This window comes from Balaenoptera musculus, chromosome 5 (genome assembly GCF_009873245.2).
Source record: "Balaenoptera musculus isolate JJ_BM4_2016_0621 chromosome 5, mBalMus1.pri.v3, whole genome shotgun sequence".
In the NCBI taxonomy this organism is placed as follows: domain Eukaryota; kingdom Metazoa; phylum Chordata; class Mammalia; order Artiodactyla; family Balaenopteridae; genus Balaenoptera; species Balaenoptera musculus.
In genome coordinates, this window is record NC_045789.1 from 53,271,283 (window position 1) to 53,297,041 (window position 25,759).

At 34.5% G+C, this 25,759-nt stretch overlaps 1 protein-coding gene across 2 annotated transcripts in view; it reads left to right on the plus strand.

Moving 5' to 3' along the window:
- Positions 1 to 419: 419 nt before the first annotated feature.
- The window catches only part of LOC118895705 (UDP-glucuronosyltransferase 2A1), a 48,110-nt gene continuing 22,770 nt past the window's right edge, over positions 420 to 25,759 (plus strand). For both annotated transcript variants that reach the window (XM_036853164.1, XM_036853165.1), the window contains exon 1: positions 420 to 1,137. In XM_036853164.1, coding sequence (XP_036709059.1) covers positions 420 to 1,137 — 718 coding nt within the window. The remainder of the gene's footprint in view (positions 1,138 to 25,759) is intronic.

The following is a 25,759-nucleotide window of genomic DNA, read 5'->3' on the forward strand; positions in this document are numbered from 1 at the left end:
AACTCTACATTTCTGAGTAAGTTCTAGCCCTGTCTGAGGTTTTGGTTCCTAGGCCTGAGTGTAGAGTTGAGACACACGGTGGCTTTAAGCAGCTTAGTAGTAATAATTTAACAATTATAAGATGCAAAGAAAGGGTTGAAGGATCAACTTCAGGAAAAGGATCAAAGAGCAAGAATCATCACCAAAGCTAAAGCAACACGTTGAGAGACAAGACACATGAAACCCCTAAATCTCCAATTATCACAAAATTATGATTATAGAGCTACCATGACTAATATCATTTTGTAGAGAGAAGGCTCTTAAGAGTATCAGTGGTTTGAATCAAAACTTAGAAATAATTTGTCTCTCCTTTTTTGCTTAAAAAGCAGAGAAATTCATTTGCTCCACGCCTCATTGAATCTTCTACATCAAGCAACATCATGTTGAACAAGAACATTCTGCTGTTGGCTCTTCAGATAAGTCTCCTAGGAACCACTCTTGGTGGGAATGTTTTGGTTTGGCCAATGGAAGGTAGTCACTGGCTAAATGTTAAGATAATTATAGATGAGCTAATTAAAAAAGAGCATAATGTGACTGTCCTAGTTTCTTCTGGTGCACTTTTCATCACACCGACCTCTAACACATCTCTGATATTTGAAATATATAAGGTGCCCTTTGGCAAAGAAAGAATAGAAGGATTGATCAAGGACTTTGTTTTGACATGGATGGAAAATAGACCATCTCCTTTAACCATTTGGAGATTCTATCAGGAGATGGCCAAAGTCATCAAGGACTTCCATATGGTGGCTAGAGAAGTCTGTGATGGTGTTCTCAAAAACCAAAATCTAATGGAAAAGCTGAAGAAAAGCAAATTTGAGGTCTTGGTATCAGATCCAGTATTTCCTTGTGGTGATATAATAGCTTTAAAACTGGGAATTCCATTTATATACTCCTTGAGGTTTTCTCCAGCCTCAACAGTGGAAAAACACTGTGGGAAGGTACCATACCCTCCTTCCTATGTTCCTGCTATTTTATCAGAACTTACTGACCAGATGTCTTTCACTGACAGAATAAGAAATTTCATTTCCTACCATCTACAGGACTACATGTTTAATACGCTTTGGAAATCATGGGATTCCTACTATAGTAAAGCTTTGGGTATGTTACATTTTTTATTATTTAAGTTTGAACAAACAGAGCTTTGTATCACTTCTTCTCTATTTCCCTATGGCTATTCTTCTTCAATCCTACATATTGATTACTGTCTATTACTATCATTTGACAGCAGGAAAGAACATAAAAGACACTATGCTTTGGAACTACAGTGTGTTGTTTTCTAATTTTATGGACTTGAAGGTACCAAATAAGTTCTTTTATGGATAACATCTGGTGACAAATACCTAAGTTTAAAAATAGAACTAAATTCTCATTTAGATATTGCATTGAAAATAGAAATTGCCTAGAAACTTCAGTGGGGTATGGGAAAAGCTGGAAGAAATTAAGCTTTCTACAAACCCATTATTATAAACATTTGTGGGTGTGTATTTAAAAACATACATGTTTATGGAAAACGTTTGATTATTGCACATAGATTTCCTACTGTTTACTAGGCTCTCCCTTAGATAGAGAGGTTACAACAAAGACTGAGATCAAGTTCTTGGATTCAAGGATTTCACAGTCAAGCAGAAGAGACGTCAGACAGGAAAAGGAATACTTACGGTATGAATGATGTGAGTAATGGAAATATGTATAAAGGACAGAGATAGTATAAAGGAGACAGGCAGTATGTGACGAGAGAGAGTGGTATTCTGAAAAACTTCAGAGTTGAGGTGTTGCACCTCAAAAAGAAATCTTTAAACAGTGAATATAAATTTTCCTGCAAACTAAGTGTGGGGAAGGAAACAGTGTGCCCAATATTGTGGAGTCTTAAAATAGCATGTGTGTGCTGGGTATTACTGATGATTTAGTATTTATGAAGGTCAAAGTATAAAGTCAGGAAACATGGGGAAGAATTTTGGAGATGTCAGGATTGCAAGAATGAATTTATTCAATACGTATTTACAAAGCCTCTAGTATGTCATGCTAAGCATTTTAGTGTTTAGCTAAAAAGCAACTGGGGAAAGTTGCATTATGGGAAAGAGATGCATTATGACTGGATTGCGTTTTATGTAAAATACTTGGATAGATGCGGACCTAGAGTGGGAGGGTTGTTAGACAGTAGTTTATTGCATCCCTCCTGGAAAGATGCCATAAGAGCATGCACTAGTGAAGTAACTTATAGGTGGAGAAAAATAATGCAGATGAGACTATAAAGTAAGGCAGTTAGGAGAGCAGGCTCTTGATAACCAGTTTCCAATTAAGAGTGTGTGATCACGGAGGGGTAATTAAGCCTCTTGTACCTGCACTTATTTATCCCATTTCTAACAGGGTTACTGAAAGAACTAAATGAGTTAACATATAAAAGGATTTTAAGATAGTGTCTAGGAACTAGTAACCATTCAAATTAGTGTTAGCTCTTTATCAGGTAAAATTAATAAGAGCTGATAATTGATTGGTGTGGAGTATTAAGAGGGATGAGGAAGAGATTAAAATGGTTTATTCTTGTGATATAATTGACATATAACATTAATTAGTTTCAGATGTACAACATAATGATTCGATATTTGTATATATTTGCTAAATGATCACCACAGTAAGTCTGGTTAACATCTGCCACCACGCATAGTTACAATTTTTTTTCTTGCGATAATAATTTAAAAATATACTCTTTTAGCAACTTTCAAATATACAATACAGCTTATTATCATTAACTATAGTCACCATGCTGTACATTATATTCCCAGGACTTATTTATTTTATAACTGGAAGTTTGTACCCTTTGACCCCCTTCACCCATTTCACCCACCCTCTACCCCTCACCTCTGGCAACCACTAATATGTTCTACTGTATCTATGAGTTAAGGGGTTTTTTTGTTTTGTTTTAGGTTACACATATAAGTGAGATTGTATGGTATTTGTCTTTTTCTGTCTTATTTCACCTAGCATAATGTCCTCAAGGTCCATCCATGTTGTCCCAAATGGCAGGATTTCCTCCTTTGTTATGGCTAATATTCCATTATTTGTGTCTGTGTGTGTGTGTGTGTGTGTGTGTGTGTAGCCAAGACATGAAAACAACATTGGTGGATAAATAAAGAAAATGTGATGCCACATGTAGCTATTGTAAATAATGCTGAAATGAACATGCGGGTATAGATATCTTTTCAAGTTAGTTTTCATTTCCTTCTATAAATATTCAGAAGTGGAATTGTTGGATCATATGGTAGTTCTATTTCTTATTTTTTGAGGAACCTCCATACTGTTTTCCATAGTGGCTGTACCAATTTACATTCCTACTAACATTACACAAGGGTTCCCTTTTCTCCACATCCTCACCAACATTTATCTTTTATTTTTTTGGTAACAGTCAAGAGGTGTGAGGTAATCGCTCAGTGTGGTTTTGATTTGCATTTCGTTGATGATTAGTGTTGTTGAGCACCTTTTCATGTATCTGTTGGCCATCTGTATGTCTTTGGAAAAATGTCATTTCAGATCCTCTGCCCATTTTCAGTCATATTGTTTGTATTTTTGCTACTAAATTGTATAAGTTTTCATATATTTTGGATATTAGCCCCTTATCAGATATATGATTTGCAAATATTTTCTCCCATATGATAGGTTGCCTTTTTATTTTGTTGATAGTTTCCTTTTTTGTGCAGAAGCTTTTTACTTTGATGTAGTCCTACTTGTTTATTTTTGCTTTTGTTGCTTTTGCTTTTGGTAGTAAATCCAAAAAACATCATCAAGACCTATGTCAAGGAGCTTAGCGCCTATATTTTCTTCTAGGAGTTTTGTGGTTTCAGTCCAAACCATAAAAGTCTTTAAACCATTTCAAGTTAATTTTTGTACATGATGTAAGATAGGGGTCCAGTTTCATTCTTTCACATGTGGTTGTGCAGGTTTTCCAACATGATTTATTGAAGAGCCTGTCTTCTCCACTGTATATTCTTGGCTCCTTTGTTATAAATTAATTGACCATATATGAGTGGGTTTATGGGTGAGGAGTATTAAGAGGGATGTAAGTTACAATTGGCTCATCATATTCTCTGGATATATTAAATAGTTACCCCCAAACTCAAAAACAGATATTTATCTCCTGGAATCCAAACAAAAGTCTACCTGTTCTGATTCTTAGAGAGAATAAACTCAGCTAATATGACAATCATGAACTACCTTATGAAGATAAAAGTGAATGGTCAACATCATAGGGCTAAAACTGGACCTTAAAAATTAAGAAAGAGGACAAAGAAATGGCAATTTTATAAGGCAGCAAAGCTGTCAAGATTTTGAAAACTCTTTAATCTCCTCATGCATGTAGTAAACTAACAGTGACATCTGAACATGTGCAGAATCTCAGTTAATGAACTAGAGGAATGTACATGGAGAGTTCCTTGGTCACAGTATGTGTCTACATTTTCATCTCATCACTTACGTTTTTATCAAATACTTGTTCTCAAGCTTGAGATAATAATTATCAGGATTACGATGTTCTTTATTTATGTTGGTGAAATTATCCCTAGATAAACCTTCTCCATGCTGGCAATCTCAAAATCACATGTTTTATTGTATTTTGCTTGTAAGTTAATGCTGGTAATAAAACCACACTATTTTCCCGTCTTAAGATATTAGAATAATCTTTCTTAACAATGGGAAGGTAATGAAGATTTCTAGAAAGGTTCTTACCCTCTGATTTTGATAATCTCATGTTTCTAATCAAATTACACTCTTCTGACTTAGAATGGCTACTTAAACTTTGTTTTACTAAAACACAATATTCTTATTGATGTCCAGGGACTTGAGCACTCATATTCAAAAGGTCAGGTAAAAAATAAAAGTACTGACATGACAGAGTAATTAATTTTTTTGCAAGACTTTGTACATGTGGATTGATAAATGAGGATGATGAATGGAACTGACTTGTAAAAATAACTTATTTCCAATTTGTAATTTGAATTTACCTTTTAATTTAGCTTGACTGCTCTAATCAAAGTCATTTCAACAAATCCATATCTACTCAGTTCTCAAATTGTCACACCTGAGTAAATAAATAGAGGACAACTTTCTTTCTATAAGATTATTTTTCTGCAGTGGTATGCTATAAGAACCTCAGAGTGAGTCTATCTCTGTTAATTGCTATGAATTGGATATTATCATGTGAAAATTACTTCTTTTATTTCAGGTAACAGGTATTTGGTTGAAACTCATGGATATCATTATAGTAAGAGCAGGCAATATTTGTTGATAAGTGCTTCACATGTAATATATACCTTAATCCTTGCCATGAACTTGTGAAGAAAAATCTACTATCACAAATGAGAATATTGAGGCTTAGAAATAGTGAACATGTTAAAATCAAATCATATAGCTACTAGGTTGAGAGAATTTTCAAACAAGTCTTTCTGACACCAAAGCATCGAGAACAATTTTTCTCTCCTTTAAAATCTTCAGGTACAAATTCATCAATTATTCAGAATATTTTAGGTTTAAACTTTCTTGGGTACTTTTCTTCTTCCTTTCTAGGTATTCAGTTTTTACAGTCTACTATTTTATTTCTCACCTATTTAATTTGCCGAATTGAGTTTAATTGGGCCTTGTTATCACTAGGCACCTTGTTATTCCTTTAGGCATAGCAATTCTGTTGCCTGGGGTAATTTGCCTGAGGATAGCTTTCTATTTAATTTGCCGAATTGAGTTTAATTGGGCCTTGTTATCACTAGGCACCTTGTTATTCCTTTAGGCATAGCAATTCTGTTGCCTGGGGTAATTTGCCTGAGGATAGCTTTCTGGTCTTAAGAGAGCTTCACTTTAACTGAAAGTTAGAAATGGCTTCTGCAGATTTCAAATATATTTGTCTAAAGTTGATCCAGGTAAATTTTATTTTTGTTTATATTAACAGCAAAAAAGCTGCCACCAAAATTGGGGAAACATTTAGGGAAATGATAATGTAGCATTTTAATGCCAGTAAAAATATTTATAATCCATAAATATTACCTCTTGCTACCAAGAGTTTTACCCTGTGGCTACTATAAAAACAAAGAGTTTTTTTGTGAGTAACATTTACATATTAGATTTATATAAATATACAATGTATTTTTACATATGAATAATCTCTAAAAACGAATGCCATCTATAATAACAATAGACAATCATGCAAATATATTAAGTTCAATAGGAAAAACAGCAGACCTTCATAAAAGAAAAAATCTTGACCGTAGTATTCAGATCTTTACATGAACGAGTTACTCACTAAGCACAGGTAATTAATGTAAAATAAAGTGCTAGAAATGAGACATATTTGAGTGTTTGTATCTGCACAGTGCTTGATTTCCAGTTGTCATTTTAAAGGAGAAAAAAATATATTGGAATACACTCTTCTTTTCCCTGAAGAGTAATACAGTTTGGTTTGGAACGTTCTTTTTCTTTCTTTTATTCTCTTCCTGTTTTTCCTTTGCTTCCCTCTCTCCTTCCTTCCTTTCTTCTTCTATTTCAAAATTTAAGTTAATCTTGATTGGTTAGAATTTTTCAAATCACCACTGGTAGCATTCCCTTTTACACAATCACCCATCAGCTGGATGATAGCCATAGGCGGCATGACAACCAAGAAGGAACTTGCTGTGGGACATGCACAATTCCCAGGAAGAGCTTTCACTCTTTTTTGCTCCCACTCAATGAAAGGGAATGAAGGTTATAATCTTTATAGGTATAATCTTGAGCTTTATATCTGTGTATTTCTTAAATCATTTTTGAACTTTGCAACTGAATATATTGTTAGTGATAGATCATTTGTGATGTGCCTGGAGTCTGAGCATGACTGACACTTGTGGAGGAAATTGCAAGTGTTTGGGAACATCTGCACTAAAGCTCAGGTGTCCCAGGGGGCTATTGTCTGAGGAGTGGAAGAGAGGAGGTGGGTCTAAGTGATGAGATCTAGGTGATCTGATCTGGTTAAACTGATCATTTTAAAGTCAGATTCTCTCCCTACAATATCAAATATAGCTAACATTTATTGAGTACAAATGTTATTCTGAATAATTTACATGCATTGCTTCATTCAGTCCTCATAACTACAGAAAATATGCACTGTCATTCTCCCCTATTTTGTAATGGTGCTGAGTAACTTGTCTGGGGTTACAATCAAGGAAGTGGTGAAGGATTTAATGCCAGACCAAGGGCTAAAAAGAAGGCTTTAGACAATACTCAGTTTATACAGGGTAAAACAAAGGGGAAAAAAGAAAGCTCACCTAAATTTAAAATTTAAAATTAGATTTCTGTGCATTAATTTTGTATCTGGCTACTTTACCAAATTCATTGATTAGCTCTAGTAGTTTTCTGGTAGAATTAATGCACAGAAATCTCTTGCATTCCTATACACTAATGATGCAAAATATGAAAGAGAAATTAAGGAAACACTCCCATTTACCATTGCAACAAAAAGAACAAAATACCTAGGAATAAACCTACCTAAGGAGACAAAACACCTGTATGCAGAAAATTGTAAGACACTGATGAAAGAAATTAAAGATGATGCAAACAGATGGAGAGATATACCATGTTCTTGGATTGGAAGAATCAACATTGTGAAAATGACTATAGTACTCAAAGCAATCTACAGATTCAATACAGTCTCTATCAAACTACCAATGGCACTTTTCACTAGAACTAGAACCAAAAATTTCACAATTTGTATGGAAACACAAAAGACCTCGAATAGCCAAAGCAATATTGAGAAAGAAAAACAGAGCAGGAGGAATCAGGCTCCCTGACTTCAGACTATACTACAAAGCTACAGTAATCAAGACAGTATGGTACTGGCCAAAAAACAGAAATATAAATCAATGGAACAGGATAGAAAGCCCAGAGATAAACCCATGCACATATGCTCACCTTATCTTTGATAAAAGAGGCAAGAATATACAGTGGAAAAAAGACAGCCTCTTCAATAAGTGGTGCTGGGAAAACTGGATAGCTACATGCAAAAGAATGAAATTAGAGCACTCCCTAACACCATACACAAAAATAAACTCAAAACGGATTAAAGACCTAAACGTAAGGCCAGACACTATAAAACTCTTAGAGGAAAACATAGGCAGAACACTCTATGACATAAATCACAGAAAGATCCTTTTTGACCCACCTCCTAGAGAAATGGAAATAAAAACAAAAATAAACAAATGGGACCTAATGAAACTTCAAAGCTTTTGCACAGCAAAGGAAACCATAAACAAGACGAAAAGACAACCCTCAGAATGGGAGAAAATATTTGCAAACGAACCAACTGACAAAGGGTTAATCTCAAAATTTACAAGCAGCTCATGCAGCTCAATATCAAAAAAACAAAGAGCCCAATCCAAAAATGGGCAGAAGGCCTGAATAGACATTTCTCCAAAGAAGATATACAGATTGCCAGCAAACACATGAAAGGATGCTCAACATCACTAATCATTAGAGAAATTCAAATCCAAACTACAATGAGGTATCACCTCACACTGGTCATGGCCATCATCAAAAAATCTACAAACAATAAATTCTGGAAAGGGTGTGGGGAAAAGGGAACCCTCTTGCACTGTTGGTGGGAATGTGAATTGATACAGCCACTATGGAGAACAGTATGGAGGTTCCTTAAAAAACTAAAAATAGAACTACCATATGACCCATCAATCCCACTACTGGGCCTATACCCTGAGAAAACCATAATTCAAAAAGAGTCATGTACCACAATGTTCATTGAAGCTCTATTTACAATAGCCAGGACATGGAAGCAATCTAAGTGTCCATCGACAGATGAATGGATAAAGAAGATGTGGCACATATATACAATGGACTATTACTCAGCCATAAAAAGAAACAAAACTGTGTTATTTCTAGTGAGATGGATGGACATAGAGTCTGTCATACAGAGTGAAGGAAGTCAGAAAGATAAAAACAAATACTGTATGCTAACACATATATATGGAATCAAAAAAAAATTAAAAATGGTCTGAAGAACCTAGGGGAAAGACAGGAATAAAGAACAGACATAGAGAATGGACTTGAGAACACAGGGAGGGGGAAGGGTAAGCTGGGACAAAGTGAGAGAGTGGCATGGACATATATACACTACCAAATGTAAAATAGATAGCTAGTGGGAAGCAGCTGCATAGCACAGGGAGATCAGTTTGGTGCTTTGTGTCCACCTAGAGGGGTGGGATAGGGAGGGTGGGAGGGAGACACAAGAGGGATGAGATATGGGGATATATGTATATGTATAGCTGATTCACTTTGTTATACAGCAGAAACTAACACACCATTGTAAAGCAATTATGCTCCAATAAAGATGTTAACAAAAAAGAGACAATCCATCATATTAAAAATGTATAAATGAAGAAAATAAAAAATAAAAATAAATAAAATTTCAAATGAATTAACTAAATGACGATCAAGGAACTCAAACAAAATTGAAGTACTAATGTAAGGCTAAAACTTTAAAGTTACTAAAGAGTTGATTACTCAGGTTCCTAAAACAGTGTGAAGACTGGTTTGTAGGCTTTTGTGGCCTCTGGAGCCACCTCCAAATCTGAGTGACAATCAGAAATGATCAGCACAATTAAATCCTAGCATCCAGGGCAATGCACAGAAAGAGGAAAGCTTCAAGCCAAGGCATGTGTTTGGGGAAAAAATTTGTAAGATAAACTCCTGTACAAAAGTGTTGTTTTAAACATTCTCAATTCAAACTAATAGCATTATACATTTTAAGATACTTTAAGTCTAATTTAGTTTTATACAGATGACTAACATTCTCCAACAAGTGTTATATACAAAACCTCATTAAATCTTATTCTGAGAAATGTATGTCTGTTTTATTCCCCTTTGGAGTCCTCTCTTTCAAAATAGAGAATGAAAAGGAGCAATTGATTCTGAAGGGGAACAAAATCTTCCACCCCAAAATGTGTCTCTTTGGCTTGAGGATTATCTGGAGCTGATTGCTTTTAAGAGACAAAGACTCAGGAAGTCTTTCTTTTTACCTTCCCTTTAACTGCTTAAAAGAATTTAGATAAGAGGCCCTGTCCAGGAAGTGCCCTCTCACCAGAGAAATCTACAGAGAACAATGGCTACTGTGGTAGGAAAACTCAGCAGGGCCTGGAGAGCAAAGTCCAATCTGCATCCCATTGTCTCTATGGCACAGCAAACATTTGTTTACCAAATATTTGTTTTTCCATCTATGTGTGAATTGCCTTCCTCCACTCTAAAGCCCCAAACCCTTACCCCCTTCTCCTTCCCTCAGGTGGCATATAGGCCTCAGTTGCCTAACTTGTTCTTGGGCCTCATAGTCTTGAGGAGACCCCGCATGTCACTAAATTTAGTTTTTCTCCTGTTCATCTGTGTCACCTCGATTTAATTTTTAGATGAGCCAAAAGAACCTAGAAAAAGTAGAGGGAAAGTTTTTTTCCTCTCCAACAATTCAAAGTACAAGAACAATATCGTAATTGGTGCAAATTTTCTATGACTATTTTTCACTCATGGTACTTATGTATTGTTTCACAGGCATATGTCTTTTAAATTATTTTCTGAGCTCTTTAGTTATGTTTAAGATGTCATTATCAAATATTCACCATTGTGAAATGTAATGTTTTCTAATTTTTACTGTTATAAAATATATCTCAACTATTCAATTTAAAAAGTAGATTACAGAAGAAGGAACATTGGACTGGGAACCAGAATACTAATGCATTTCCAGCATTGTGACTTTCAGATTATTTAAACCTCTGTTGACCTATTTTCTTACATACAAAATGATGGAGATGGGCAAACTGGACTTATGTTGGCTATAGAATGACAATCCCACATGCTATTACTGAAACCGTATCCAGAAGAGCTATAGTGAACTCATAAAGCAAACAAATATGTGGTCGTTTTAAATTACAGAACTTCATTTTTTCATGAAATTATGCATATTTAGCATATTATTTTTTCACTGATGGAAATTTAAATCTAAGCTTATACTGCATATGTCCCCAAACATAATTTATTTTTTAATCTCTTCATCATTTTTGAATTTGTAAATTATGAAGCATTTCAGGTATACAGGAAACCAGAGAATAAACGGAACAGACACCTACACTGATGGCAATAAGATTAAACACTTTAACATCCAAGAATAATTTGAAAACAAAAATAATATATATATATCAGCTACTAATTAATTCTATTATCTCCTATTGTCTTTATTAAATTATATAATTTTGTTATTGTCCTGAAGAGACCACTTAACAGTGGAAAGTTAACTCCTTGAACTCTTGAATTTTTGTTTAAATTCAGGGTAATTTAGGGCTGCCTACCTGCATTTGATTCTTGAGTATATTTTGATAAGCTTTTAAATGTTATCATAGCAGTTGCTAGTGAGTAATGTCTAATTAATTATTATATTATACTTACAAGGACTTCAATAATTGAATAAATCTCAGTATTTTATAAATAAACTTTCAGTTATCCTTTACAGGTTGTTGTTTTTTGTCTCCTTTTTATAAGAAGGTCATGACAGCAACAGATTTCTTTATGAAGCTATTTTAAATTCTCTTCACTAGGCCATTTTAATGGCCATCAAGATTAGTCATACTCTTCTCCTGCTGTTTTGTTTCAAAATCTAATTAATTTTAAAATTACTGCCCCTATAACCAAATTGAGGCTAGCTCTTGAAAGGACACAAATACAATCATTCTAAAAACATCACTTCTCTCTCCCCTCTTTCCCTTTCTCTGCCTTCCTGGTCCTTTTGTTCCTTAAGGTGACACAATGACACAATTCAAGGGCAAAAGATCATAAAGAGAAAACCCAGCACTTAATTTCCAATCTCAGTTCCTGGTTTCTATCCTTTTAATCACTTTATTTGTTCTTATTTTCTCTTTTTAATGGCAGCCTTTAAAGATTTTAACTTTTAAAATAGCACCAGTATACAGTTGCCCTTGTTCAGTTTGGCATTCACTAAGAACCTCAACTAACAGATATCATTACATCCATGTCTAGCCAGTAATTCTGTAGCTAACCCACTGATTTACTGGTCAATCTTTAGACAAATTTATTAAACTGCTAACATTACTAAACTCTTGCTCTGAACCAAGCAGTCTGCAAAGCAGCTTTGCAGATATTATTGCTAATTTACAATGTAATATAACAAATTAGCATCATCTCTCATTTACACATGAGAAAACTAAGGCTGAGAGGGTCTAGATAATTCATCAGGGTCACAAATCTTGTTAAGGGTCAGTTTTTGAATCCGGGGCTGTTGAACTCTAGAGTTCACCTAATTTAAGCTACTAAACAGATCTGAGTAAAAAGCGTATGGTTTCTTAGGGTGCTGGTCGCTATCTCCTTGATTGTGTATAAAGATATCATAGGGAAGAAAATAAAAATTTCCCTGCAACAAGGAGACAGTGATCAATTTGCTTTAACAGAGAAGAAAACTGTCCTCTATCAAATGTGTAGTAATTTACTCTATTACCCAATTAATCTAAAAGTTCTTGAAGTGTTTGAGCAAACCTCCTCTAAGGGAAGCTTGTTTTTAATATTTTCCTAAATATGAGCCATGGGGAAATGATAATAATGCTGGTCACTGGGCATTGCCAAAGTTCCTGAAACTTAACAAAGATGAGACATGACATTGTAAAAAGCCAGAAATGAGTGAAATAGTGTTATGATTATCGTCCCAATTGTACTACTCTGTCAAATATGCTTCTGGATATTCTGAATTGCTTCTGCAATTCAACATTAGTTTCATTATCCATGAAATGGAGTAAATCACGTCTGCTAAGCAAGATTATGAAAAGGATTGAGTTAGACAATGCATGTAGAAATGCCTTATAATAAAGATAGCCAGCTTGAAAGTTCTGCAAGTGTTGGCAAAGTGACTTTAGCAGTGAGAAGTATTATTTTTCATTTAACCTAATTTGGGGAAAGATATACTAAATTGAAGGCACATTTTATAAATTATGGTTATTTTCACAGAGAACACAGATATCAGGCTTATAACCTGCCTGCTTCTTTTTCTTTAAAATAGGGCCAGATTTCATTTCTTTTGTTGGACTAATCATATTAATATATTCAAGAATTTGAGTTATATTGTTTTCCTTTTAATCTATAGATCAATTGGCTTATGAATGAGTGTAGCGATCGCATTAGATATTATTTTGTTTGAAAAAATAATCTACCTAAATATACTTTGAAAGTTTCTTTTGTCTTAAAAGATCTGTAGTAGGATGGTTTCCATAATGGATATCACACCAAAGAAATTTTCCCATCTTCTGATTTTTAATTTGACTCTGATTGAAATTGTTCTAAGTGGGAATGTGCTAATTTAGCCAATAGATGATAGCCATTGGTTAAACATTAAGATCATTTTAGAAGAGTTGAATCAAAGAAATCACAATGTGACTGTACAGGCTTCATCAGCGACTCTATTCGTCAACTCCATTGATGATTCTCTTGTGAATTTTGAGGTGATATCTGTTTCCTACAAGAAAAGCAACATCGACTCCTTAACTGAACATCTGATAATGCTGTGGATAGATCACAGACCAACTCCTCTCACACTCTGGACTGTCCACAAAGAACTAGGAAAACTCCTACATACTTTTTTTTGAATTAATATACAAATCTGTGATGGAGTATTAAAGAACCCCAAGTTAATGGCAAGACTTCAGAAAGGAGGCTTTGATGTGCTGCTAGACGACCCAGTAACAATCTGTGGAGAGCTGTTGCTCTGAAATCAGGAATTCCATTTATGTACACGTCGAGGTTCTCTCCAGCCTCAGCAGTGGAGAGACACTGTGGAAAAATCCCAGCACCTGCCTCCTATGTACCTGCAGCACTTTCAGAGCTCACTGACCAGATGACCTTTGGTAAAAGGGCTAAAAATACCACATCTTATCCTCTGCAAGACTATATATTTCAGTCCTACTGGGGAGAATGGAATTCATACTACAGCAAAATCCTAGGTAAGTCTCTAAAATATTCTCTTACTATTGATTCCAGACATCTTATTTATTCTTATTGTTAATACAGCAGAAGGTTTCCATACCACTGCCCATGCCAAGCTGAAGTAAATACACTTATTATATCTTTGTACACATCCTTGAACATTATTTCTGGATAAATTCCTAGAAAAGGGAGTGGTGGTATTAATACGTATGTTGTTGTCTCAAAGCAAATAATGTTGTGCTTATGTAGGTAATAGCTTTTCAATGTGTAAATCAATCTTCAAATATAAATGAAAATACTTTTACTAGGGTAAATTATGACACTGCTAAAAAATACCTTGACACACATTTTGAAGTGATACCTGATTTACTTTCCCTTCTTCATTCTTCACTTTTTCTTTGTCTGAGGAAGCTTTAAAAAGCCTAGGTTTAGGCATTGGAAACTTGAATTTATACTCTTCTCTGCCTCTCACTATCTCTCCATCCTTAGGTTCCCCTGGGTGCTTGTGCCAGCACTGCCTCCAACTTAATTGGTCAGGGACCTTTGGCAAACCTCAAGGTTCCTTGTCACAGATCCCGTTATGGGCATCAAACAAAATAAAACAAACTCTCAAGGCCAGTTCTGGTTCATTGTATATATTATTTCTTTTTCTCATCTTCATGAGTCTTCCTTTCTTTATTTTTCTGTTTTCTTTTCTAATTAATGCTTTTTTCTCTAGATCTATTAGTAGTAGCAGGGATACTAATTAACAGCAAAAATTAATAGTTGATGCTACCAATGGTACTTTCTTACAAAGGTAATATGCAAAATACTATTCTTTTACTCACATTTTGGCCTTCCTCTGTCCCTCCCTTTATTTCTTTTCTTCCTTCTTCCCTCTCTCCCTATCTTCCTTCATTTCTTTTACTTTCTTCCTTCCCTCTTCCTTCCTTCCTTCCTCTTTCCCTCTCTCCTTCCTTCCTTCCTTCCATCCATCTCGCTTTCTTTGTGTAGAAAAGTTACCAAATACCAGCCCAGTACCTACCTCTTTTCTATGTACTGGGAATACAACAGTTAGCAAAACAGATCAAAATCTCTACTCTACCCTTATGGAGCTCACACTAGTAAAAGGAGGCAGTCAACAAATAAAATGAATCTATAAAATATACAGGGTGTTAGACTGTGATATATGCTATGTAGTAAAACACGAAGACTAGACAGTTTTGCAAGTAGTGTTATACTTATAAGTAGGGTGGCAAAGGAAGGTCTGAAATGAAAAGATGACATTCAGACAAAGACCTGAGAGCAGTGAGGGTGAGAACCAGTAGGATACCTGGAGGAAAATCATTTCAGGCATAGGTAAAAACAAGTGCAAAAACCCATGGCAGGCCATAGATGCAGGACTTATAAGGATTTACAATAAAGATTTAATATAACTTGACCTTAAATCTTACCTTTCACAAGTAGAATCTGTAAAATTTTTCTCTTTCCTTGATCTTGGAATACCCTTTATCCTGTTTTCCATCACTTTTAAACTTCTTTGTGGAATTAGTCTAGAGGAAAGATATTGAACATATCACACACATATAAATAAAACATATGCAAGGTAATTAAATTTTGCACATACTTTTGTGGATATGGTAGAATTTTGAAAGTCAAATTCTGTGTTTTTTTTTTTTTTTTTTTTTTTACTTTTTTTTTGGGGGGGGTTTATTTAATTTATTTATTTATTTATGGCTGTGTTGGGTCTTCGTTTCTGTGCGAGGGCTTCCTCTAGTTGTGGCAAGCGGGGGGGGCCACTCTTCATCGCGGTGCGCGGGCCTCTCACTATCGTGGCCTCTCTTGTTGCGGAGCACAGGCTCCAGACGCGCAGGCTCAGTAGTTGTGGCTCACGGGCCCAGTTGCTCCGCGGCATGTGGGATCTTCCCAGACCAGGGCTCGAACCCGTGTCCCCTGCATTGGCAGGCAGATTCTCAACCACTGCGCCACCAGGGAAGCCCAAATTCTGTGTTTTTATATCTTTTATAATGTAACATAACTATATTTTCTTTTTTTCTGGGTTCCAAATTTCATATGCTTCAAAAACATATTTCGCTTTAAATTTAGGTGTTATTCACATGATTATTTCCCAAGACATTTGAAATGTGTGCTATAATAGTTATCACTGCGCATATATGTATCACACACCAACTACTGTGGGTTTTGAATAAGGTAACTGTCTATAAATAGGGAGATGTAAAAAGTAAAATAGTGAAGGGCCTTGCAAAGCACAGGAGATTCTGGGTTCAAGTTCCATTTGCTAAATGTGTGATGTCAGGCAGGTAAACTCAAGTCACAGCATATCCTTCTCCTTAAAATGGGGAGATTATTTCACAGTACTCTTTAAGATGATCATATGACACCTTATGGATGGAAATGTTATGTCAATTATGAAGGATTATACTTATGCTGAATATTATTTACACCAAACTACACAAGAGCTCTGTAATGACAATGCCCTAATTATACTATCATGGGACTATGTACATAGAAAGTAGTCAGTAAATATTTGTAGAAAATAAACGGCCTCTGGGATATACTAAATCTCCCTTCTCAAAGGAAACCATGACAAATTATATAACGTGTGAAAAAGCCTTTGTGAAACAGAATGTTCCCAACTTCTTATTTGCACAGTATACTAATCTAGCTTCAGAAATCCCACATATTAAGAAATTAAATATTTTATTTACTTAAATCCTTTACGCTCCTCATGTTACTAAATGTAGTTGAACAACAAATAACTACATTGAATATTTTATTTCAAATCAAGCTATATTTCCAAGAAGAACTGGTAAAATCCAATCTGTCTTTTGTTTTCAATTACATTCTTAAAGTATTAGAGACACCTGTTAAATGTAAATTGATACTGAAATAGGGCAGGTACCTTATATTTGATATTATTATCTTTGAACACAAGAGATTTCATAACGTCAAATTTCTGGGAAGTTTCCATTTCAATGACTGTTCTTCAGTTCTGTGAGAAAAATAGACTAGAAAAATAGCATGCTTAAATGTGGTTAAAAAACAAACAAAAACCCTCAAAAATCTATTTTGAAAGAAATAGAAGTAAGTAACAAGGAAATATCTAACTTCACTGGTTAAAAATTCTGTTTTATTTATCAGTGAAGAAATCTTTTATGAATGAAGTAAATTAAAATGATCATCAATTCAATTTTAAATATGCTTCTAACATCTAATGGAACAGGCATATCTGTGAATATGCCGATATTGTTATTCATATTAAGGAGTGAATCTATTAATAAATCTTGCCCTGGCTAATTGTTCTGCAAGGCATCTTCAAATTGCACTGAGTCTGATCTCTCCCCCAACCTCAGAGAGATTTGCTGTACATATAGCACATAGGTAGTTCTCATGTGGGAAGGATTTGAGACTAGCCTTTGCTACAGCTATAGGAAGGCCAAGGACTTGAATGTTGTAATGAAAATAGTTAAACCGGTAAAGAAACTGAATAGTCCCATTTTGCCTGTGTCTTTTGGTTTCCTGATCTGTCTCCATTTTTCCCAGCACACTGCAGACAGCAGAGAGGAAAGCCCAGTACTAATCTATGTAACACTCAACCAGTGTAGCCTGCTTTTACCTCTAAGTACCATGTGGGTTCCATGTTGGTCCCTCTTTCCCTGCTGCTAAACTTTACATGGATTCCCTAGAACTATCCCTACCTTTTCCCAGACCATTAAAATTAATTAATTAATTAATTAAATAAGCCTCATAACATTTCCCATCTACCCCACTTGACTGAAACTGGGCTAGGTTACTCACTACGTTTTTTACATTTGATTTCTGGCTCCCTTTCTGGGCCCAATACTTTTTTATTTGTTTGTTTTTCTGTAACTCACTCCCATTCTAATCCTCATTGCCAATATCTCATCCTTTTCCTGGAAAACGTGGATCTCTCTGTTAATCTGCTCTCACATAGGCTTTTAATTCCTTCTCACATACGGTCTTCCTGTGGCCAGTGCTGTGAGATTTTTAAAATTCTCTGTAACCTTTCTTTGGAGGTAAAACATAAATCATAAATTGTACAGCTCATTGCAGTTTTGCAATATAAAGCCACCCATGCAACAAGCACCCAAGCCAATACGCAAAACATTACACCCATAACGTCTTATCCCTCCTCACACCAGTCCCTACAACTCCTATCTAAGGGTAACGACTTTCTTGACCTCTAACACCACAGATTAAATTTGCCTGATTTTAAACTGTATAACTGAACCACACATTATGGCTCTTTTGTATTTTGCTCCTTTTATTTAACATCATTTTTTTTTTATTTGTCCAAGTCGTTGCATGTAGGTATAGTATGTTCATTCTCAAATCTGTCTATTGAATTAATATACATTTTACTTATCTATTCTACTGTTGATGGTCATGTAGGCTATCTTGGTTTTGGCTATGTATGATAAACACTGCTATGAACATTCTTGTGCATGTCTTTTGGTGAATACATGTATGTCATAGTATGGGGTATACACATAAGAGTGGAATTGCTAAGTCATAGGTTATGCATCTGTTTAGCTTTAGAAGATACTGCTAAAGTCTAGTTTCCCAAGCACTTGTGCTGATTGATAATCTCATCAGCCATTTACTAGGATTCCAATTGTTCTCCATTTTCATCTCACTGGGCATTTTCTTTTTTCTTTTATTTTAATTGTAACCATATTGTTGATGTGCTCATTATTATTTTTATTAAAGGTTAATTTGCATGTTTCTTTTTAAAAAGTACATAAAGCATACAGTGCTTTGTTTTATCAGATGTATATACCTTTGTAACCAACACGTCAATCAATCTCTAAGATCCCTTTTTAACATGGCAGCTCTCCAGTACTTTTTAGACACTTATCAGACTGAATAACTCCTACCATTTAGTTCAGTTTTCTTATTTACTTCCATTTTTCTTTTTTTATTGAACTATAATTGATTTACAATATTATAATATATTTGTTTAAGGTGTATGACATAGTGATTCAATATTTTTATAGATGATACCCCATTTAAAGTTGTAAAACACTGGCTATATTCTCTGTGCTGTACAGTATATCCTTACTGCTTATTTATTTTACATATAGTAGTTTGTATCTCTTAATCCCACTTCCCCCTCCCCACTGGTAACCACTGGTTTGTTCTCTATATCTGTGAGTCTGTTTTGTTATGTACATTTGTTTGTTTTATTTTTTAGATTCCAAATATAAGTGATAACTTAGAGCACTTGTCTTTCTCTGTCCAACTTATTTTACTAAGCATAATATCCTCTAGGTCCATCCACATTGTTGCAAATGGCAGATTTCACTCTTTTTTATGGCTGAGTAATATTCCATTGTGTCTATGTATGTGTATATATAAAAACCTCACATCTTCTTTATCCATTCTTCTGTTGGTGAACACTTAGATTACTTCCATAACTTGACTATTGTAAATAATGCTGCTATGAACATTGGGGTGCATATATCTTTTTGAATTAGTGTTTTTGTTTTCTTTGGACTTCCATTTTTCTTTCTTGAGCTTTTTAATACACCCTATAATCATTTTAACTGTAAAAGTAACATCATTACATTGTCATTCATGTTCAATTTGTGATACATCAAGCATCTCTGGTCTAGTTTTCTATTCAGTGATTTGGCAGCTAATGCCCTTCCTAGATGTACCAAGTGTACATCTAAATGTGAGTGGACTAGAATACCTAGAGAAGGTGTAACCAAGGGAAAAGGAGAGGTGATGCTTGTAATCCCAGCAACTCAGCCCCAGAGAACATGGTTACAGCAGGGAAGGCAGTGCACACGACTCAGGCCTCCTGGCTGCAATGGTGCTTGCAGCCACAGGTAACCAGGCAGCAGTGGGAGCAGTGTCTATGACTCTGTTCCTCTAACCATGGAGACACCCACAACTCCAGGCCCTCGCCCCTGCCTCCAGTGGTAGTGCCTGTGAACCCAATAACCCCGAACACAGCAGAGGAACCTGTGACCCCCACTTCCCTCCATCTTCCCCCACCCCCTGTGGAGAACAAGCCCGTGCGTGACTCAGGAGATGGCAGACAGAGCAGAAGCACCCACTATCCTGGAGCCTCAGGCAGCAATGCCAGTGACATCAGCAGCAGCAAGGCACCAGGGACTCCAAAGCAGTGACAATGCCAGCACTAGGCAACACCCATGACAGAGTTAGCAGAGGGTGGAAAGTGCCTACTCTCAAATATAACCAGTCAGCGCAGGTAAGAGAAACGAAAAACCTTTGCTATGGTGCCACGTACTGGAAAACAATAGAAAGACATTCACTACTTTGAATGTGCCAGCAGAGGAACAACTCATCAAGCTCCATGAAGATCCACAGTAACATTGTACCACAAAAAGAAAATGACAGTTGTCCAGAAACCAATCTTAAAATCACTGAATATCACAATCTGATAGAGAATTCAAAATAGCTATCATGAAGAAACCCCAACAAGCTACAAGAGAACTCCGAAAGTCAATTCAATGAGCTCAGGAATAAAATTAATGAATTAATTAACAGAAAGAATAATTTACCAAGGAGATTTAAACTCTCAAAAGAATCAAACAGAAATTCTGGAGCTGAAGAACTTAATACACTGGAGGTTCCACACTCCCTGATTTTAAGCTATATTACAAAGTTATAATAATCAAGACACATGGAATTGACTGAAAAACAGATACATAAATCAATGGAACAGAATTGAGAGGCCAGAAATAAACCCACACATATATGGAGAATTAATTTACAACAAAGGAGCAAAGACTATACAATGGAGAAAGGATGATGCTCTCTTCAATAAATGGGTACAGGAAAAACATTTTACACAGAAATTTACATTGCAATATTGAATTACACTGTTTTATTGAATATCTATAATGTTTTATTTTGTATTCTTACTGTTTTTTAATTCCAAAATTATCAGTATTATATATATGTGTGTGTGTCTATATTGATATTGATGTTGTAGATATTGTTTAAAGTTGAACATATGCATCTATCCATATAAAGTGGTATTATATATTATATAATATTATATATAGTGCATATTATATAGACATATCAACTTTTTTTCAGTTTATCAAAGCATTTTTATTAAATTTTTTTTTTACTTTTTAAAAAATTTATTGAGGTATAGTTGATTTACAATATTTTATAGGTTTCAGGTGTACAACATAGTAATTCACAATTTTTAAAGCTTATACTCAATTTATAGTTATTACAAAATATTAGCTATATTTTCTGTGCTGTACAATATATCCTTGTAGCTTACTTATTTTATACATAGTAGATTGTATCTCTTAATCCCCTACCCCTATCTTGCCTCTCCTCCCTTCCCTCTCCCTAAAAAGAATTTTATGTTTAACATTCTGCACTGACTCCTGAATGAACATTAATATGGAATTTGGCTTATCAAATGATGAACTCAATCTTCCCATTCAATGTAGGAACCTCTCATATTTACACAATAAGTGGGCCAGTTTTTTTTGGCCCTGTTAAAGCTAAATGTTATACCTGAAAGTACCAGGAGATTGGTAATTCTTTGCATAGGGAATCAGAGTTAAAGTTCAGCTAATTCTTTTTTTCTTTTTCATAAGATGACATTTATTACCGTCAGTAAAATATAACACTAAAGACACTAAGTACAAAATAGGTTAAATATGTCACCTCCCCACCCAATTAAGAGCTGACGCACAAGATCCAAGCAGACAACAGCTCTGAGGAAGCAGAAGGGCCATTCATTCTGCAGGAACCAAGCTAGACATATCAACTTAAAAGCATTACATATGTATTATATATGTTTGTGTATGCAATATTATACTATGGATATGTTCAAGTTTGTAAAACATTACATATGCAGAACATCTCTCTATACATTATATATAATATTAAATATATATATATATATGTATAAGTTGAAAGTTTGTCTCTCTAGGTGCAGAGCTGTAACTTAGCAGTGGCTATATGTTTCTTTGAATTTCAATATAGACAACTATAGCATTTGAAAGTTATGGCAGTTTTATTTTCTTTTATTTTCCCCCTAGTGCATCCTTTTTTAAATACAATTTTTAAAAGTGACTTCCCATTTACAGTTATTACAAAATATTGGCTATATTCCCCATGTTGTTATGTGAGTATTAGTATGTGCAAGTATATTTACTAGCTTTGTCTTCTGAATAAGACTAAAACCCCAGTAGCACTGAACACACCTAACATGTTCATCTTGATTTTTAAGTGCCATTCTCTAATAAAATGAACCAGCATTCATTGAAGAAATGGTTGATTTTAAGGTTGGGGCTGTGAAAATAGTAGAAGATCCTGAAACATTTTGTGGTATCAGAAAGTAAAGAGTGCTTGAAAATGATGGGGCCATATCAAAAGGACATAGGAACTAATATATGAAAAAGTTTCCAAAATCTGTGACAATTTGAGCAATAAAATAAATAATGATAATAAATTAAATAGAATCTATAAAAATAAATTTTTGAGTTATAGCAATATAAGTAAATAAATAATTGAATAAGTAGGAAATTCTTTAAATTCTAATTAATAAATATAGAAGGAACAATTGAATTTTTTAATTGACTGGGTTTTTAACATTACATTTACACAACCATAATAAAATTATCAAAACTAGGAATTCTTATTAAAACATTGTCAATTATCCTGATGATACCCTTTTTTCTTTCCAATATACAATCCAGGTTTCCCCCTTGTGTTTACTTGTCCAGTCTCCCTACTCTTCAATTTGTGACAGTTCCCACAGTCTTTCTTTGTTTTTTCCTTTATGAAGAGTACTGGCTAGTTATTTTTCAGAATATCCCTCAATTTTTTTTTCTGGTATTCTCTTGTGATTAGGGTGAGATGATGCATTTGGGGTAAGAATACTACCAAAGCGATCTTGTGTGCTTCACAGTGTGACATAGCAGAGGCACATCATAGAGATAGGTTATTACTAGTGACCATATTTTGATCACTTAGTTAAGATGGTGTCTGCCAGGATTCTCCCTATTTCACCCTTTGTAATTAATAAGTATCTTGAAGGGAGATACTGTGAGACTATGCAAATCATGCTATTCATATGTTTGCACATATTTTTACAAACCTTTACAGTAAATTTCCAATTAATAGTTACAGAAGGAGTAATGGAAATAGAAAATCACTATTAGGCAAACTAATAGTAATAACTACTGCAGGGTATACAGAAATCTCTATACTTAATTTGAAACTTTTTATGTCTAAAATGATTATTTGTTTAAAAATTTAAAGTAATTGGAAGATTTGGTTAAAGGAACATAAATGTAGGGCTTAGCTGTGCAGACTGGTTGCATGAAAAATGCACAAGCTTTAAAGAGTGAAAAAAGACTTGAGAGAGGAGGCACCAAGTAGGCAAAACCACTAACTAGATTCAAGTCTTAAGTCTATTCTCCATGCCTCTTCACCATTCTATCATATTTCCTATTTCATTTTTTAATTCAGAACTTAATTCTACATAACATCTTCTGATTTCTCTTTTGGGTCACTGTTCATTTGTACAGTTGCATTTAATCTGCTCTTCAATCAAAATTGACTTTTAAATTTTATTTGTTGAATTCTTAATTTCCAGAAATTCACTTTATTTCTTTAGCAAATTTTCACAATTATTCTTTTTAATCTCTTGTTCCTTGCCCATATTTTCGGACTTCACTTTCATAGCCTTAAATATATTGTACAAAATAATTTTATTTTTCATTTCAAACAATAATAATATTTCAAATCATTGTGCTAATATTTCTGGTCTCTGTTACTTTTTCTGGTTCTCAGTCCTGAAGCCTTGTTTCCTTGTGAAAAGGAGCTGTTTATTTCCCTTGAAATTTTATCTGTGGGAACCTTTGAAGCTGGGGTCAAAGTTTCTTCAAAGAGCCTTTTCTAGTTTGAGCTGGAAATCCATACAAAAGCTGACTGTGTTAATTCTAAAGGAAGATTTTTTCATCCATACAATGCCAAGTCAAAAATAGCAATTTTCCTTGCTGTAAACTTCTGTGTAAAGGAATTATTCATAAAAGTGAGGCCATATCTTGAGAATCTAACATTACATGAACATACGCAGCGTGTGGGCTCTTAGGCAAACCTTCAGACTTTCCTTCTCCCTACTCCTGCCCTATACTGTGTATTCTTCAAAGAAATGACAAGCTTGAACATCAGAATTCCTGCTTTGATCCTGCTGCCTTTTTACTTTCTTGCCAAATCAAAAATGAATTTTAATGGGGCAATTTTATATTTTATCTAGAATTTTAAATGTTTCAGTTTTACATAAGTGAAAAAATGCCTATACTTTTAAATTTATGCAAATAAATCCTTCTTCAAAATCTGAGTTCTACCTTAGTTTTCTCATATAATAAAAGAACTTAGAAATATTTCTCTACCAAATTACACATGTATGTTGTGGTCAATTTCTGAACTGTATTATATATCTCTGCTCTCTCTTTGACTTTGTTTAAGCTGTTTACAACATATGAATTTTGTCATAGTGAGTAGATAAATTTATCAGTCTTTTTTTTTTGAATCACTTCTGGGTTACTTATCCTGTATATAAAAGGACCTTCCTCCTTTAAGATTATAATGTTATCTCAGTTTTTCTTTTCATGGATTTATGGTTCTGTCCTATCTTCTTGTTTTCTGACTCTCTTTTGGATTCTGCTTTTTACCAATTACTACCAGAACTTAGCCTAACTATGCAACACAGCACAACCCTCAATCCTTGGTCCTGGATTTATCTTGGCATCTTCTAAGCAAACCTACTCTGTGTTTTCATTTTAGCAAAACGGATAAGCTCTCAAGGCATTTGAAATTTCAATATATCTCTTTCAAATTATTGAAATCAGTATAATTTTGTAACTGAATATAACCCTTGGTATAACTATGCCACACTTCTTAGAACACAGATACATTAATATTATCTTTTACTTCTAAGTGATACTTTTCAACCTGCTAAATAGACTCTTAAAGACTTAGTTAACTCATAATTCCATCATTCCCTTCCTCCACTAAGCAACCTCCTTCGTGGGCTTTGCCCTTCCTCAATTCATCTCTACCTTATATGATCCATCTCCCTTATACTTGTAGAATAAGTATTAGTTAACTGGCTAACTTATTTTCTGCAATAATCTGTGAGATCATTTTGAATTAGAACTGTATCTTACTTGTCTCTTTATGCCCTGCAAATAATATAGAATCTGGTCTATAATAAGTGTTAAAAATTGCTTGTTGAAGGTATGAAATATCAAGAATTTGGAGAAGAATTGGAATTGGATTGAAATATGGATGGATGATTGGACACAAAATCTGTACTTCTAAATTTTACCCCTCTCTTGGATTCACAGACATGTCCAGTCTTTAACTTACACACTGCAGGTCAAAAATTCTTCTGATAGCTACTCTTCCTTTAGTGTTTCATGATTTTGCTAGTGTCATTATCACACTCTGGTTGCTCAAAGTATAAACCAAGCACTTCCTTGTTAACTACTGGTCACCTTTCACTTCCCATCAGTCATTAAGACTTTCATTCTATGCTCTCCATTCACAAATCAATATTATATTCTCTCTGATACTCCCATCAAATGTTGCTTTCCTAATATTTAATTTTTAACCACTTACATATTCTTTTTTCTCTACAACTCAAATCCTATTTAGAGGCCAGAATAGTTTTATTAAAGGATATATATGATCATTTTCT